The sequence below is a fragment of the Megascapheus bottae genome, chromosome 8 (genome assembly GCF_031878675.1).
Source record: "Megascapheus bottae isolate mThoBot1 chromosome 8, mThoBot2.hap1, whole genome shotgun sequence".
Lineage (NCBI taxonomy): Eukaryota > Metazoa > Chordata > Mammalia > Rodentia > Geomyidae > Megascapheus > Megascapheus bottae.
The window spans coordinates 69231431-69246638 of NC_143516.1; the positions used below are offsets into that span (position 1 = coordinate 69231431).

The 15208-nt window shown below is 40.5% G+C and overlaps 1 protein-coding gene across 2 annotated transcripts in view; it reads right to left on the reverse strand.

The window, feature by feature from the left end:
• Nucleotides 1-15208, reverse strand: part of Kcnq5 (potassium voltage-gated channel subfamily Q member 5) — a 524085-nt gene that overhangs the window by 61980 nt on the left and 446897 nt on the right. Inside the window, exons 9-10 of one of the 2 annotated variants that reach the window (XM_090338551.1) lie at nucleotides 12173-12199; nucleotides 662-882 (exon numbers count right to left, since the gene is read on the reverse strand). In XM_090338551.1, coding sequence (XP_090194677.1) covers nucleotides 662-882; nucleotides 12173-12199 — 248 coding nt within the window. The remainder of the gene's footprint in view (nucleotides 1-661; nucleotides 883-12172; nucleotides 12200-15208) is intronic. The other variant, XM_090338552.1, reaches the window with a different exon arrangement.

Sequence of the window (15208 nt, forward strand, 5' to 3'; positions counted from 1 at the left end):
AGTGAGCATGTGAGAATCAGAATGGTAGCTGTGCGCTTCATGAGAAAGGCGCTATCACCTCCTTCTGAGTTTCAGTATGCACAGAGTACCCAGTTGTTCTTAGGCTTTGGGCTTTTGTTGGTCAGACAAAACAGGCTACTGCTCAACCACTTGAGCCGCAGCTACACTCCCAACTTTCTGGTGGTTAACTGGAAATAAGACTTTCCTGCTCAGACTGGTTTTGAACTGTGATCTTCACAGCTTGGTCTCTTGAGCCACGAGGAATACAGACGTGAGCCACCAGCATCCAGTTTACACTCACTGGAGTGAATATACTACAGCTATAGTTAACAAAGATCGTGTTTGACATCTTCATTTTCATTTTTTTTTGTCATGCTGTAGATGAAACTCTGGACAGCCCTGGCTGATGCATAGCTCTAGGCCTACGCTTGGCTTCTAGAAAGTGCAGACTTAGCTGCCAATGTTGCTTCCAGTGTATTGACTTAATCCTGTACATCTGCCAAGAGCAATGAATACATTTCCAATATAATAAGCCATTTCTTTTCCATGCATTGTTTGCTTTTACTTCCAAGCCATACCAGGGAGACTTTTAATCATTTCACATCATCTCACTTATCAAATTAAATCCAATTAAAAATGGCAATGGAAAACCAGGGCTCACCATCTACCACCGGTTTGGGCTGCGAGCTCTTGAGGCGGAGGGAGGGCCGGAAGCGGGTCCGGTCGTTGAAGCTCCAGCTCTTCTGCACTTTGGTGGGGCTGCCCTCGGCCGTGACATCGGTGCTTGGGGACCTGCGGTCCCCCACCGAGGCCTGCCTGCTCTTGATGCTCTGACCCCGGGGGCTCGCCATGCGGACACGCTCCTTGAAGCTGAGCTTCTGACTGCGGGGAGACAGACACTGGATTAGCTGGGTGGTCGTTTCCCCTCTACTTGGGGAAAACAAGTAGATGAATTTGTTGATGGGCTTATATTTTATTAGATGTGGCTTCTTTTCCCCTTAGTGAAAAGTTGACTTTTAGTCCATCTCCATGTTAGCATTTATTTTCAATCAATCAATCTCAACCTAAAGGTGGATACACATTTCTTGAGTTTATCACAGACCAAACTGAGACCCAACCAAGCCATTCATCTTCAATTATCTTAGAGTTAACCAAGGATTGATTTGGAATTCACTTAAAAAAGAGTATTAGGTGACTTTTGGCTTTACCTTCAACTGAGATATTTTTAAATATTTATTATTTTGGATCATTTCTAAACATCTCTATAGAAAAAGCAAGGATGAGAATTAGACATGTACTTACATTCAACATGCATTTTGTACTTCAGGCAAGATTATGATATGCATACATTCATGCAATTGCATAGCCAGTAGGAGTATTGCATCCATCTTATTAGACACAGACAACAGTTAATGTTACATTTCCTTTATGCATACATTCATTCCTGTGACATAAGATCCAACCTCAACGTATAATGAATGAGATGACCGAGGAGTGGAATGTGACGTAAGTTCTCTAGCACAATTTCCTGCACTTGAGCAGGTCACGGATTTGCTGTGGCAGCTACCAGTACGTTGTATTTAGTTAAACCTTCAGTTCTCTGATCTTGGTCAGGATTGGATGGTTGAGGACTGATCGAGGAAGGATTAACAAAAATAAGTGACAATAACTCCTGAGTGTACCTCACAATTTCCTAATCAAAGCACATGGTTTGGGGGTACTGGGTGAAGTAGAATGGAATCCCAGAACCTGGGCTATCTAATATTCAACCAAAGCATCAATATAGCTATGGGATTCTTGTGGGAATCTAATAGGACACTTGAAATCAGGGCCTGGGCACTGTCCTTTCTCGCTTTTTTTCTTTCTTTCTATTTTTTTTTTTTTTTGGCTCAGAGCTAGCACTCTTCCATGTGAACCACAGCTCTACTACTGGCTTTTTGATGGTTAATTGGAGATAAATAGTCTCATGGACTTTGAACCTTGATCTTCAAATCTTAGCCTCCTGAGTAGCTGCAGGCATGAACCACAGGGACCCAAATGCAGAAAAGTTTGTTTTCTTGTTTGAGTCCCAGGACTCAGCAGCAGGCAGTGGCTTGGTGTTCCTCTTCAGAGTCACGCTTCGGCCTCTGTGGAATGTGGGCAGCCATGTCAGGAATGAGGATTGTAGAACCCCCATGGAACCCTTGTTGCTTCCACTTACCACAGTGTCCACTGTTCCCAACTGCAGCATGCCAACAGCAAATGTGTTTAGTGGACATGTGTTTTGTAGCTAACAGTCATTTATTTTTCCATGCCTCCTTGCTTTAACAAATAATATTCTCATAAGACTCCTTGTTTGATGGATGCTTACATGGAAACAAATCAAACCACAAACAACGGTGAGAGTTCTGATGGTAGTAAAGGAGTTGACAATGCAACTGACATTCCTCCCCACCCCATCTCTAGCTGCAGACACAGCTCGGTCCGGCACAGCTAGCTGAAAAGCACATGCAAAGAATGAGCCACGTGGTGTTGTGGTGATCAATGGCTTTAAAGCAGTCCACCAGGAGAAAGCTTATCTGTACTTAACACATGAGTATTCATGAGAGGCCATGAAACAAGAACAGCAGAAACAATGGAAAATTGCATCTGTTTTTTTGGGGGGGGGGGTTAGGATATGCTCTCAATGTCATCCATAAACTTTATTTAAATATATCCATCAAATAGAGCCTCAAATGTCTGCTCTTCTTAATCTCCCCCCCCAATTTAGAAAAATTTTCCATCTCCTTCCAAATTTCAGTGTGTCTTTACCATAATTTAAATTTATGATAATCTGATTCAGAAGAAATATGCATATTTTTGCATTTTTTTCCAAGTAGACACAGCTCTATTATAAGCTCTTCAGTATTCTCAATCTTTTCTATTATACCTTTTCTTGAACTAGCAGATGGCTAATTATAATGAAAGATTGTATCAAATTATTTTCTCAAATTTTCAAGTTCGGTCTCTTTCCTATACCAACTAAATGTACAAGCAATTAGGAAAATCATAAGACAATTTTATATGAATTTTATTTCATTCTTTTTATAAATTTCATGTAAGGGCTCACACCTGTAATCCCAGATACTCAAAAGGCAAAGATTTGGAGGCTCACAGTTTCAGACCAGCCGATACAAAATTAGTGAGATTCCATGTCAATCAACAAGCTGGGGACATGTGCCTGCCACCTCAGCTCCCTGAAGAGACAAATATGTGAGAACTGCAGGTTGACCCAGACAAAAACATGAGAACCTATCGAAAGAACAACTAGAACAACGGAGTTGGGGATGTGGCCGAAACAGTGGAGAGCCTGTCTAGGAAGTGTTAGGCTCTGAGTTCAAACCTCAATATCATAAAAATACAAAATTACAAAAAAAGAAAAAAAACCATAAGCACTAAAAAGGTAGAAAGCATAAAATTATCAATATCAAATTCACCATACTTATTTATGGTAAAGTATTTAAGAAATCTTGTCCAATGTATTGCAAAACTGTCCAGTAAAACATTTTGACATTTCTTTTGTGAATGAGTGGAAAATGAGGGGATAAACCTATGTAACTCTCATTACTATTTAGAGCATTTCAATGTGATAGAAATGAATCCTTGGTATCATTTTCTTCTCCTGAACTCAGGGCCTGGAAGTGGCTTGGCTTTCTTTTACACAAGTGGTGTTCTATCATTTGAGCTATGCCTCCAGTCTGACTTTTTACTAGTTAATTGGAAATGAAGTCTTTGGAATCGTTCAGACTTATCTGCAAGCCCAGGCTAGTTTCAAACTTCCATCTTCCAGATTGTAGCCAACTGAGTAGCTAGAATTACAAGCGTCAGCCTCCACCATCAGATCCATTCCCTCTGTGTCCTAAACTATGCAAATATTGTTAACATATTGAAAAAATGTTTTGTGCCAGTTCTGGGTCTTAAACTTGGGGCCTGGACACTGTCCCTAAGTATGTTTTCTTCTGTTAGTGCTCTATTACTTAAGCCACGGTGCCACTACTGGAGTTTTTGGTAGTTAATTGGAGATGAGTCTCACAGACGCTCTTGTCTGGGATGGCTTTGAACTGTAATCCTCAGATCTCAGCCTCCTGAATAGCTAGGATTATAGGCCTGTGCCACCAAAGCCTGATTTTACAAATTGTGTGTGTGTGTGTGTGTGTGTGTGTGTGTGTGTGTGTGTGTGTGTGTGTGTGATGGGGCTTGAACTCAGCCTGGGCGCTGTCCCTGAACTCTTCAGCTCAAGGCTACCACCCTACCCTTGAGCCAAGCCCTACTTCCCATTTTCTAGAGATTAATTGGAGATAAGAGTCTCAGGTCCTTTTGTGCCTGGGCTGGTTTTGAACCTTGATCCTCAGATCTCAGCCTCCTGAGTAGCTTGGATTACAGGCATGAGCTACCACGCCCTATTCTGACTTAACAAATATTTAAAACTGGGCCAGGACTATGACCGAGTGGCAGCGTGCTTGTCTAGTATGCAGGTACCCCTGGGTTCGATTCCTCAGTACCACATACACAGAGAAAACCAGAAATGGTGTTGTGGCTCAAGTAGTAGGGTACTGTCCATGAGAAAGCCCAAGGACAGTTCTCAGGCCCTGAGATCAAGGCCCAGGACTAGCAAAAAAATAAAAATAAAAAATGTTTTAAAATAGACTAAAACATTAAAGAAAATGCAATGTTTTCATTTACTTTTCTTTTGACACAATATAAAAGTTGAGAAAAATGTTCTAACTCAGAACTTTTTAACTAAGGTAAATGTTTCTTCAAAGGAAGGACCTGTTCTTGAGTTCTCTCAGAAAAAGCCTACTCTTATTAGTGATTCTACTTCATTTCCCCTTTGGAAATTGAGTACCCTGATTTGATGGCTAGCATACCGCTTAAGGGGACGTTACTGACACACAGCGTGATGAAAAATATAGACTCTTGACTGGTACATTCAAATTTCCATTCTTGTTCTTGCACCTTGGGTGTCATTTGGAAGCATGGCGTTTGGAAGAAGGTTAGATTAGACAGCAATACTTGTGGTTGGTTTTGTTTTGTTTTTAGGAAGCACACCAAGAACAATCCCCAGGAGGCCAACCCAGAGGTCTGTCTTTTGGGGAAAGTAACCCAGAGTTTGCTGTGGTCATGGGTTGGAACATCTCAGTCTGCAAGCCCACATTCCCAGCTGAGGACCAGGTTCTGCCAGGGAATTCAGAACGAGAACCAGATGGACCTATCACTCAGATGGCTCAGCATGCACTTCATTACTGGTGTGCTCTCTGCCGGGGAACTCTGTACAATCATAAGCCCAAGCCTAATCCTCCAGGACTTAGAATGCTGCTGTTATTGTTATACTTAATTAGGGTTTTAGCCCATCACGCGATAAGCAATCTACAAATTCTCGCCTCAGGCAACAGCATGGTCACTCAGTTTTCACAGGCCAGAGCGTGCAGCAGCTTAGCAGTTGTCTAGCCACCAGGGGGCGCCAACCAGCTGATACTATTTATCCCACTTGCAGAGTCAGAAAGCAAGCCACAGGCAGCAAGGAAAAATCACTAATGGGTTGAAAACAAAACCAACCAAACACAACTAAATAAAACAACTCATTCAAGAAGTCCCTAGGAAGAGTGAGTCTGTGAACAGGGCTCAGGTGGGTTGGCAGTGTAGCCTGCTCATGCACCTGAGGTTAGTTGGCATTCTCAAATCTCATGTCACTAGCCGGATGCTGGGTACCTCTGCTTCCGTGAGGTGTACATTCTGAAGAGCTTCTGTTTATTACTACAGAACTTACTAGGAGTGAGGGAAATAGAGCAGCACATTACCAAGCATTTCACCACTAGGAGATTGCTTAGGGATTTCTTTCTTGCTTTCTTTCCTAAACACAAAAGCCATTCCACTTCACTATGGCCTTCTGTTGCTGTTTGCTTTTGCTTTTGTGCCAGTGCTAGGGCTTGAACTCAGGGCCTCGCACTCTTATTTGTGTTTTTCGATCAAGGCCGGCCATCTAATCCTTGAGCTATGCCTTCACTTTCAGCTTTCTGCTGGGTAAGAGGTAAAAGTCTAAGACTTCTCTGCCCAGACTGGCTTTGAACTACTGTCCTGAAATCTCAGCCTTCTGAGTAGCTAGGACTATAGGCATGAACCATCCAGAATCCAGCACACATTACTGTTTGTTAATATGTAAGTTCATAGACCATATACGGAGTGAGTACTATACAGTTTAATTGTTAATTGTGCCGCCTGAGACATATCCAGTGCTCTCAACTGTTAGGCTAAGAATATTAGATTTGAAATATGCACAACAAATGATGGTAGCCTATGTGGTAACACTTGTTTCATAAGGGAATAAGAATGCAAATATTTCAGAATATAGCCACAACTATAATCGCTACCAATGTAACATAGCATACATGGGCAATAAAGTATTTCAACAATTTTAAGAAGACCTGTTTGCAAAAATCAATCAAGCAGATAGCAATAATTGCTTTGAAATCTAAAAGCAGAATCTGTGCGACACACCTATAGTTAATATAGGTCACTGATTATCAGGTTGAATATATGTTCAAAAAATAAACAAGAAAAGATTGTAGGCACACAGTTTGTAGACAAAAAGGAAGGTATTTTTATTGTAAGTCCTTATTATGTGCTTTAAAAAAAACATTGATACTAAGGGTTGAACTCAGAATCTCATGCTTTTAATTGGCTTTTTCCACTCATAACTTGGTGTTCTACCACCTAGGAGTCACCTCTACTTCTGGCATTTAACTGGTCATTTGGAAAAGTCTCATGGACTATTCTACTCAGGCTGACTTTGAACCACAGTTTTCAGGTCTCAGCATCTTGATTAGCTGGGATTATAGGCATGACTTACTAGCACTTAGCTTTTTGATATATTTTCAAGTGGATCTTGTCCTCCTGTTAATAAATGTGAACAGAAGGAGAAGCTGGTTTCAAAAGATGTTTTAAACAAATCTTAACATTCTGTCAGTCAAGACCCAACTTAAATATGTTGGCAGGGAGATACCTAAAATCTAGTCTTCCTGAGTTTTTTAGTTTAACAATGCATGCAGATTGTTCATTGAATACAGAAGAAAGAAAATGTAAATAATAAAAGATGGAAGAAATGTAAGGACACACAATATCTTCCCCAACTGTGCTAGAGTTCTGTCCTGAGAGTATGCACAATCTTAGAAACCGACACGCTGAAGAGGTTTGCCAGGGCGCTCAGGAGGTTATAGCACAAAGAGTAATGTAATAAAAGAACAGTGCATGTGCCTTTTATGACATGCATTTTATATAAGTCTTGCAGGGACTTGTTAAAGCAAGTGTGGACAGGTTGCAGGCCAGAATAAGTTTGAGGGAGGTGGATGATGCCTTATAAACTAGAAGTAAGGGAGTGACTATGAATGAATGTACTCAACCATCACTCCTTTATCCAGGGGAAGCAGAGGCAGGGAGATATATAGGGAATCCTCAAACTTCAGATAATATGATAAAGTGTGTGTGTGTGTGTGTGTGTGTGTGTGTGTGTGCACGCGCAAGTAGTAGGGCTCAAACTTGCATTCTTGTATGGTTTTTTTTTTTGTTGTTTTTTTTCATTCAAGACTAGCAAGCACTGTACTATTTGAGCCACACATCTACTGCCAGCTTTTGGCTTCTTAATTAGAGGTAAGAATCTCACGGACTTTTTCTGCTTGGGCTGGCCCTGCATGCTCACAGCCCAACTTCCTGAGTAGCAAGGCTTACAGATTTGAACCAGTAGAATCCAGCTATAAGCTGTTCTTGTAGAAATAAAAACTTAAGGTAGGAAGAGGTTAAAACAAACAAGCAAACAAAACCTTCTGCATCGAGGTGACAGCTCCCTGGCCACTATTTAATGATCTGTGAAAGAGATGGGAGGGCCTGGGGATGTAGCTCAATGGTAGAGTGCTTGCCTAGTATATACAAGGTCCTGGGTTTGATTCCTCAGCACTGGAACCAAGTTTTTGAAAAAAAAAATGAAGGGAAGCCACCATAGGACCTCAAGGTGAGAATACTGGATTAATGTGGCAGGAGAGATTTACAGGTCAGTTCTAGTCTCTAAAAATACAATTTGCGGGGCCGGGAGTTTGGCCTAGTGGTTAAAGTGCTTGCCTAGCATGCATGAATACCCGGGTTCGATTCCTCGGTACCACATATAGAAAAAAGCCGGAAGTGGTGCTGAGGCTCAAGTGGTAGAGCTCTAGCCTTGAGAAAGACCAAGGACAGGGCTCAGGCCTTGAGCTCAAGCCCAGGACTGGCAAAAAAAAAAATAAATAAAAAAAATAAACATAAAAATAAAAATACAATTTGTATCACATAGATAAAAGCTGTTCAGGTTAAAAAATAAGTTCGAAAACATATTTACTTAGATGATTGAATAGAGTAAAATCAGTAGCAAGTCTAATTAAATTTTTGAGATTAGAACTGTTTTAGAGGGAAGACAGAGGAAAATAAAATGATTATTAAATGAGATGGAGGGAGCTATATTTAGAGTCTAATGAACAGAGCAGGCTGAGATGAGAATAACAATAATTTGCACATAATATCAGGATAAGAAACATTATTTTAATGAGTGTTTTATTGAGTTATACTTAAAAATCTTTTCTTGGGACTGATAAAACTATTTTTCTAAAGAAAAACATGAAGTCTGCCACAAACTATATGATAGTGTTTCTTAGTCTGAGATGTTATAGATAAATTTTGTTTAATCAGACCCTAATTTTGGAGTAGAAAAATAAAATTGTTTCCCTTCTTCTCTCCCTCCGTCCTCCTTCCCTCTCCCCTCTCGCTCCCTCTCCCAAGGCCAGGAGCATAATTAACTGAGGTGACATGAATGAGCTTGCCCTCCATTTATTGTACATGGTGAATAACTCTTTTGTATATGGTCTAGTCTACTACCATAACTCTCATTGACCTAGAAAGCCAGATGCTCATCTGTCATTGGCTTACAGTTTACTTTTATTTATTTTGTTTTTATTCTGTGTGCTGGTACTGGAGCTTGAACTTAGGGTCTGGCAACTATCCCTAAGGATTTTGTTTAAAGTTAGCACTCTATCACATGAGCCACAGCTCCACTTCTAGCCTTTTGCTGGTTAATAGGAGATAGGAGTTTCACAGACTTTCCTCCCCAGATTGGCTTCAAACTGTGATCTTCAGATCTCAGCCTGCTGAGTAGTTAGGATTAAAGGCATGGGCTATGGATGCCTGGCTTACTCTCAGTTTATAGTTTCTGTAAAGAAAGGGTCTATGATATATGAATGCTAAAATTTTGGATCCCACTGGTGCTGAAACTTGTCTATGCGTCTTGTCAGAAACACCCAGGTCAACCCCAAATGCAATAATGGGCCCTGCCATAGGGTGGTGCTAATTAATTCCTTTGAAATGTCAAGCATTTTTATAAGCATAATTAACAATATTCTGGAATCATAGCTGATCTTCTCTTAGGGAAAACTCTCATTAGAAATGCATTTTCCTTTGTGCCTATTTTGCTTGAGTAAGGACAATTTTGTTGTTGTTGTTGTTGTTTTTTTTCCTAAGATGCTGTGGACGGTATTGTTATTCCACTACTCCTGAATTCATTGGGCAATATTCTAAATTCTGTTGCTTATGGAGTGGAAAGTGAAAGTCATGACAATATTCAAACAAGATTTTCGATGTGTACTCTTCAATAATGTGTCAATTAGGAAAAAAGCAAGCATCTTCACCTTTCTCTCAGATTACTGCAGTATTTTGCATTTTAATTGTTTATATGTCTTTGTTTATTTTTATTTCTCCTCCCATGAAGTATACTTGGTCAAGCACCTTTCATTTCTCTACCTATGCATAATTTCTTAAGCATATACATTCTCTCTCATAACTTCACGCAAGTGATAGATGTTTGGGGGATGAGAGGGAACGGATTGTGATACACAGGGCCTCCAGTGGGTACTGGGGTAACACAGTAGGACAGAACTTGCTTCAGGCCAAATACTGACTTGTTCAGTGTCTGAGGACTTCAGAAGAACATACTTGTTTCTTTTTTTCTGTATGATTCTCTAAGTCTTAAACCAGGTTTTGTGGTTTTGAAGACATTCAAATCTACGGGTGAGTTGTGATGACACCTTTCATCACAAGCATCAGAAATCAATGGAAGTGTTTTAGATACATGTGAACCTCATACAACTTAGATTTGCTTGGTCGTCCTTGTGCATTGTAACAGCTGACCATGTGACTCAGTGTTGAGACTACTGAGCAAAAGTCCCATGGTAATCCTTATTTTCCGCCTTCCTAACATTTGGAAAATGTGTTGGTGACTCTTCGCTCACCACCGTCATGCTTAATCCTGACTCTTTTGGGTGTCAACAACTTTCTCCTGGAGGATGAAAGTGTGACAGGAGACCTTACTTGTTCAGCACTCTCAGCATTCATGCCAAAGACATTCTCTGCCCTTAGAATTGGAAGACAAATCATTCTGTGAGATAATTTGTAAGGAACTCCTGAGACAAAGAACACTTTGAAAAATATTACCAGAGAGAATAAAGCATGGTTTCTAATGACGACGACTTATCACATGCATTCTTTTTCCCCCAAGTGAAGTGGATGGCTGCCTGGAATTTTGAAAAAGGGAGTTTGACTCTCATGTATCTGTAAGGAATGTAGTGCAATGACCAGTGCCTCTCTTACATCAGAAATGTCTCTAAAGTCAATGACAGTAACTTCAGCCTCCTAAACCTTCTGCAGGTATCATCCAGGAAGACCCAGGGTGTTTTGTTCTAGCTCGATGACTAACAGAAAGGGTCTTATAACATCTCCAAAAGAATCATCATCCCTGAAGGGTGCTGGGAACAGTGCATTCTATCCTCTCGGTCTCAGATGAAGATATTTATGTCTTACTTTGGCAATCTTTTTTTTCTTTTTCCAGTTGTGGGGCTTGAACTCAGGTCTTGGGCACTGTCCCTGAATTGTTCAGCTCAAGGCTAGCACTCTACCATTTTGAGCTACAGTGATATTTCCAGTTTTCTGGTGATTAATTGGAGAAAAGAGTCTCACGGACTTTTGTGTTCTGGTTGGCTTTGAACCATGATTCTCAGATCTCAGCTTCCCAAGTAGCTAGGATTACAGGCGTGAGCCACCAGCACCCAGCTTAGTTTGGGAAGCTTTTCAAGTTGACACTTATTTGCCTCATCTCCTTGCATGGACATTCAAAACTATTTCCAAGACTGTAGACATATTTCATAACTAATGTCCTTATTGTTGTTATGGTTCAAAGCTAAAAGGGAACAATTCCTGACTGCTCATTGGCTACCATCTAGAAGCTAGTACTGGGCAGATAGATTTTTCCATTTCCAGAGACGATTGTCAATAATTTGAGTGGGGAAGGGAGGAAGAAAGCCTGTATCCATGTTTTCCTTCCAGGCACTTAGTGCTCCCATGCTGATTCTGCCTCTGCTGATTTCTCTGTCAGTGCCAGGATCTGTCAAGGCTCTGTCATTGAGGATTTTGCTTCCAATTCTAGAGCCTTCTTAATTCACACGAACACACATTACTTTTGCTTTCTATTTCCTCTTGGTTCAAGTCTGTGTTATTTAATCCAGGGAAGAAAGATCATGAGTTATTTGGAGAAATTTCGGGATGTGGGAAAGATGGAGAAAGAGAGTCTTCTTTCGGCCCCAATCAACCTCTGTGATCAATGGGCTGGTAAGAACCCAAACAAATGCTCTTACTTCCTGTATGCAATATTCCTTTTGCCAAAGAAAGAGGGGGAAAGCAAAATAAAACTTTTCTCCCTCTCATGGAAAGAAAGTGAATCCAAGACTATCCAGATCTGTACCATGCAGAAAAAAAGGTCTTTTAAAAAAATTCTCTAGGTCATTACATTTGAATATTTGGAGAATACTGTCAGGAAAAATGGCAAGAGAAAAAGATCAAAAATCTATAGTGATTTTCAACCTTAGGATATTCTCTATTTGTCAGATTGACAAAAGCCTGTGAGTGGGTTAGGGAAGGAGGGAAAAATCAATTTACAAAAAAACAACAGCCAACTTTGGAAGCAATCCTGTGAAAGGTCCCTTTTTAATCATCTTGATTTGTTGATCGATTTTACTCATGAGACACATTTAAAAAATCTGTGAAGCATCAGATTTATCAATAAACAGGTAGCAAAACAGAAATCACAAACCTGCTTGATGATTCCCCTTGTTCTTTCCTTCAGGTGCATGAGAACAGAAGAGAAATGATGACAAAATTGTGAATACATTTATAGCACTAAATCATGGCCCAACTGGAGACTGAAGGAGTCAAGGAGCTTCAGTAATCCTTTTCAAGAATCACCCACAGAATAACATTACTCACCATTAATGCATCCCACCTCATAGCCTACATTCATTGTGGCACAGGTCTGGGATAGTACAACATTTCTTGGCAAATCCAGTCTTACCCATATCTAGCCAGTCACCATAGACTGACTCTTCATTTGCTAGGAGTTAAGAAAAAGTGGGTCTGATATAACCAGTAGTAGTTGAGTCTCATTGAAGGTTGCAGGTTCCAGTGGAACCATAGCCTCTGTGTCTCAGGCAGACTTTGGGGATTTAAATCTGGATATGTTCATCTGTAACGAGGGCTTTGCACTTCAACCACTGGTTGAGGTTGATTTACTCTTTTTCAATTGTCTAACGTATGAGTTTCCATAGAATAAGTAAAGTTCACAGAAAGTCTTTGAGAGCTCTTCTGGTTTTCTGTTAGGTAGAATACTTTAAATAATCCATTTTGGCTAACTTAGGTCTAAGCACCATAGTGCACAGGGAATTCTATTCCTAATAAGGTAACCATAGGCTTTTGGATATCACCTCCCTTTCTTTTCTTTTTCTTTTTTGTGAGTCATGGGACTTGAACTCTGGGCCTGGGCACTGTCCCTGAGCTCTTCTGATCAAGACTACTGCCCTACCCATGGGCCTGGGTGTCGTCCCTGAGCTCTTCAGCTCAAGGCTACCACAGCTCAAGGCTCCTGAGACATAGCCCCACTTCCTCTTTACTAGTGATTAATGGAGATAAGAGTCTCACAGTCTTTAGTGCCTGGGCTGGCTTTGAACTGAAATCCTCACAGTTCTGTCTCCTGGGTAGCTAGGATTGCAGGCATGGGCCACCCTGCCCGGGTATTCCTCACTTTCTTATAGGTCATAGGTTTCTTAAGATTAAATGAGAAGGCATTAGAGTACAAAGTCTCTACATTTTGATTTCTTCAAGTGCCCCTGGGCTTTTCTCAGAGCTTGGTAACCTCCAGTAACGCTATATAATTATTTCCCTCCTTCTTTAAGATATCATATTTACCATCTGATAAGTCCTCATTCATTTTAAGAAGGAAATCAGGGCAAATAATTCCTTCTCTAAATCCTCTAAAACACAATTTTGAAATAGTCATGACTGGGACCACTAAGACATATGGAAGAGAAAACTTAGGCTTGAAAGGAGAGTAAGAAAGGTCCTGGTGAGCCTGATGTGGTTTTGAGCAAGTGTGGAAGGCCTCTTCACTGTGCCTTTCTCCCCTGCAGTGGTTTCTTAAGCTTTGTTTTCACACAACTCCACGAGATAAGCTTGAGGAGCAAAAGCATCCCACTATTCAAAAGAAGTGAGGAACCAGGGAATGGAGGTGGGGTGTTCTAATAACAATGTTATTTTTTTTGCCAGTCCTGCACCTTGAACTCAGGGGCCTGAGCACTGTCCTTGGGTTTTCTCAAGGCTAGAGCTCTACCACTTGAGCCATGGCACCACTTCCAGTTTTTTCTATGTATGTAGTACTGAGAAATCAAACCCGGGTCTTTGTGCATGCTAGGCAAGCACTCTACCACTAGGCCAAACTCCTGGCCCCAACAATATTATTCATAATAGTGGTGATGATGATTTTGACAAGGTGCTTGTTTCTCTAGTTTACTTTACTCCTCTGCACTGTTTTGTATGTTACCTATTTATACATAAACATTCCTTGAAGATACAGTTGCTGAGCTTTTAGATTTTTAACTCACTACTCCTCCACGCCCCCCCCCCCGCCCCCCACTACATTCCTAAGGACTGGAACAGGACCCACATTGAACACACTGATGGTCAATGAATACTTGCTGAATGGATACTTTGAAGACTAAGTGATCATTCTATTCAAAAGTTCCTTAGTGTCTGAATGTGAAAGGGGAATATACTATGTAAATAAAAGAAAGTTCTGGTCCATCTCTTACCAGTCATTTGTATTCAGTCAGCCAGCTAATTATAAATCTAAAAACATACCTCTAAGTCATTGAAATTATTCTCCTCCCAAACCTAGAATTCTTTTCTAAGGGCCCTGAACTTGGCTACAGGGGGTTGGTGAATATATTAAACTTAGAGGCAAAGTTTTGATGTTTTATGTATTGAATATTGTTCTTGGGGAAAAGTTCATGATTCACATTACAATCTTAATGATTCATCATGCAACCATCATAAGCAACAACAACAATTAAGAATTACAATACAAGTGAAGTGTCATTAGAAGGAGAGACATCACAACAACCAGATTCCTGTGAATTTTGCCAGTGATTACTGTGTCATTCTGGACAAATGATTTGTTCTCAGAAAATGGAGCTGAGACCCAGGTTAATGAGTTGGAAGGGAAAGGTGACTGAAGGATGATTGACAGGCTCTAGAGAGTGACAGGTTATCCCACTCCACCTCCACCCTTATCAGAGGAAAAGAAAAAATCACTCGAGTAAAATAATAGTCAATGCAGTGGGAGAATTTGACTCATTATTAAATGATTCTTTTTTCCCAAGTTTCAGAATGACTTTAATCCCAAACTGAAATAAGTAGGAAGCTAGTTCAACATAGAAGATAATAAACTACTCTCTTGTTAGTTGAGCAGCTTACAACAGTTAACCTACAAGATTCATTTCCCCCACCCCATTTTTACATTTATCTAAAGAGCTTTGTGAAGATGAGCAATATAATTTCCATGAAATTCTCAATTTTGATTCATACACTCAAGAAATAGATGGCATAGAGTGATGGTCCTTTTCTGTTTTCCACTCGAATTTCAAAAGAACTGAATAGCCAATAAAAAGGGATTCCAGTAAATGTCAAGCTCTAAAGTCAAAGCGAATTTGAATCTATACTTTCACTCAGCAGCATCCCAGCTTCTATCTTTGCTGGAATTCCAAGTCTCTAAAGTCTTGGGGGTGAGGGTAGGGGTGAG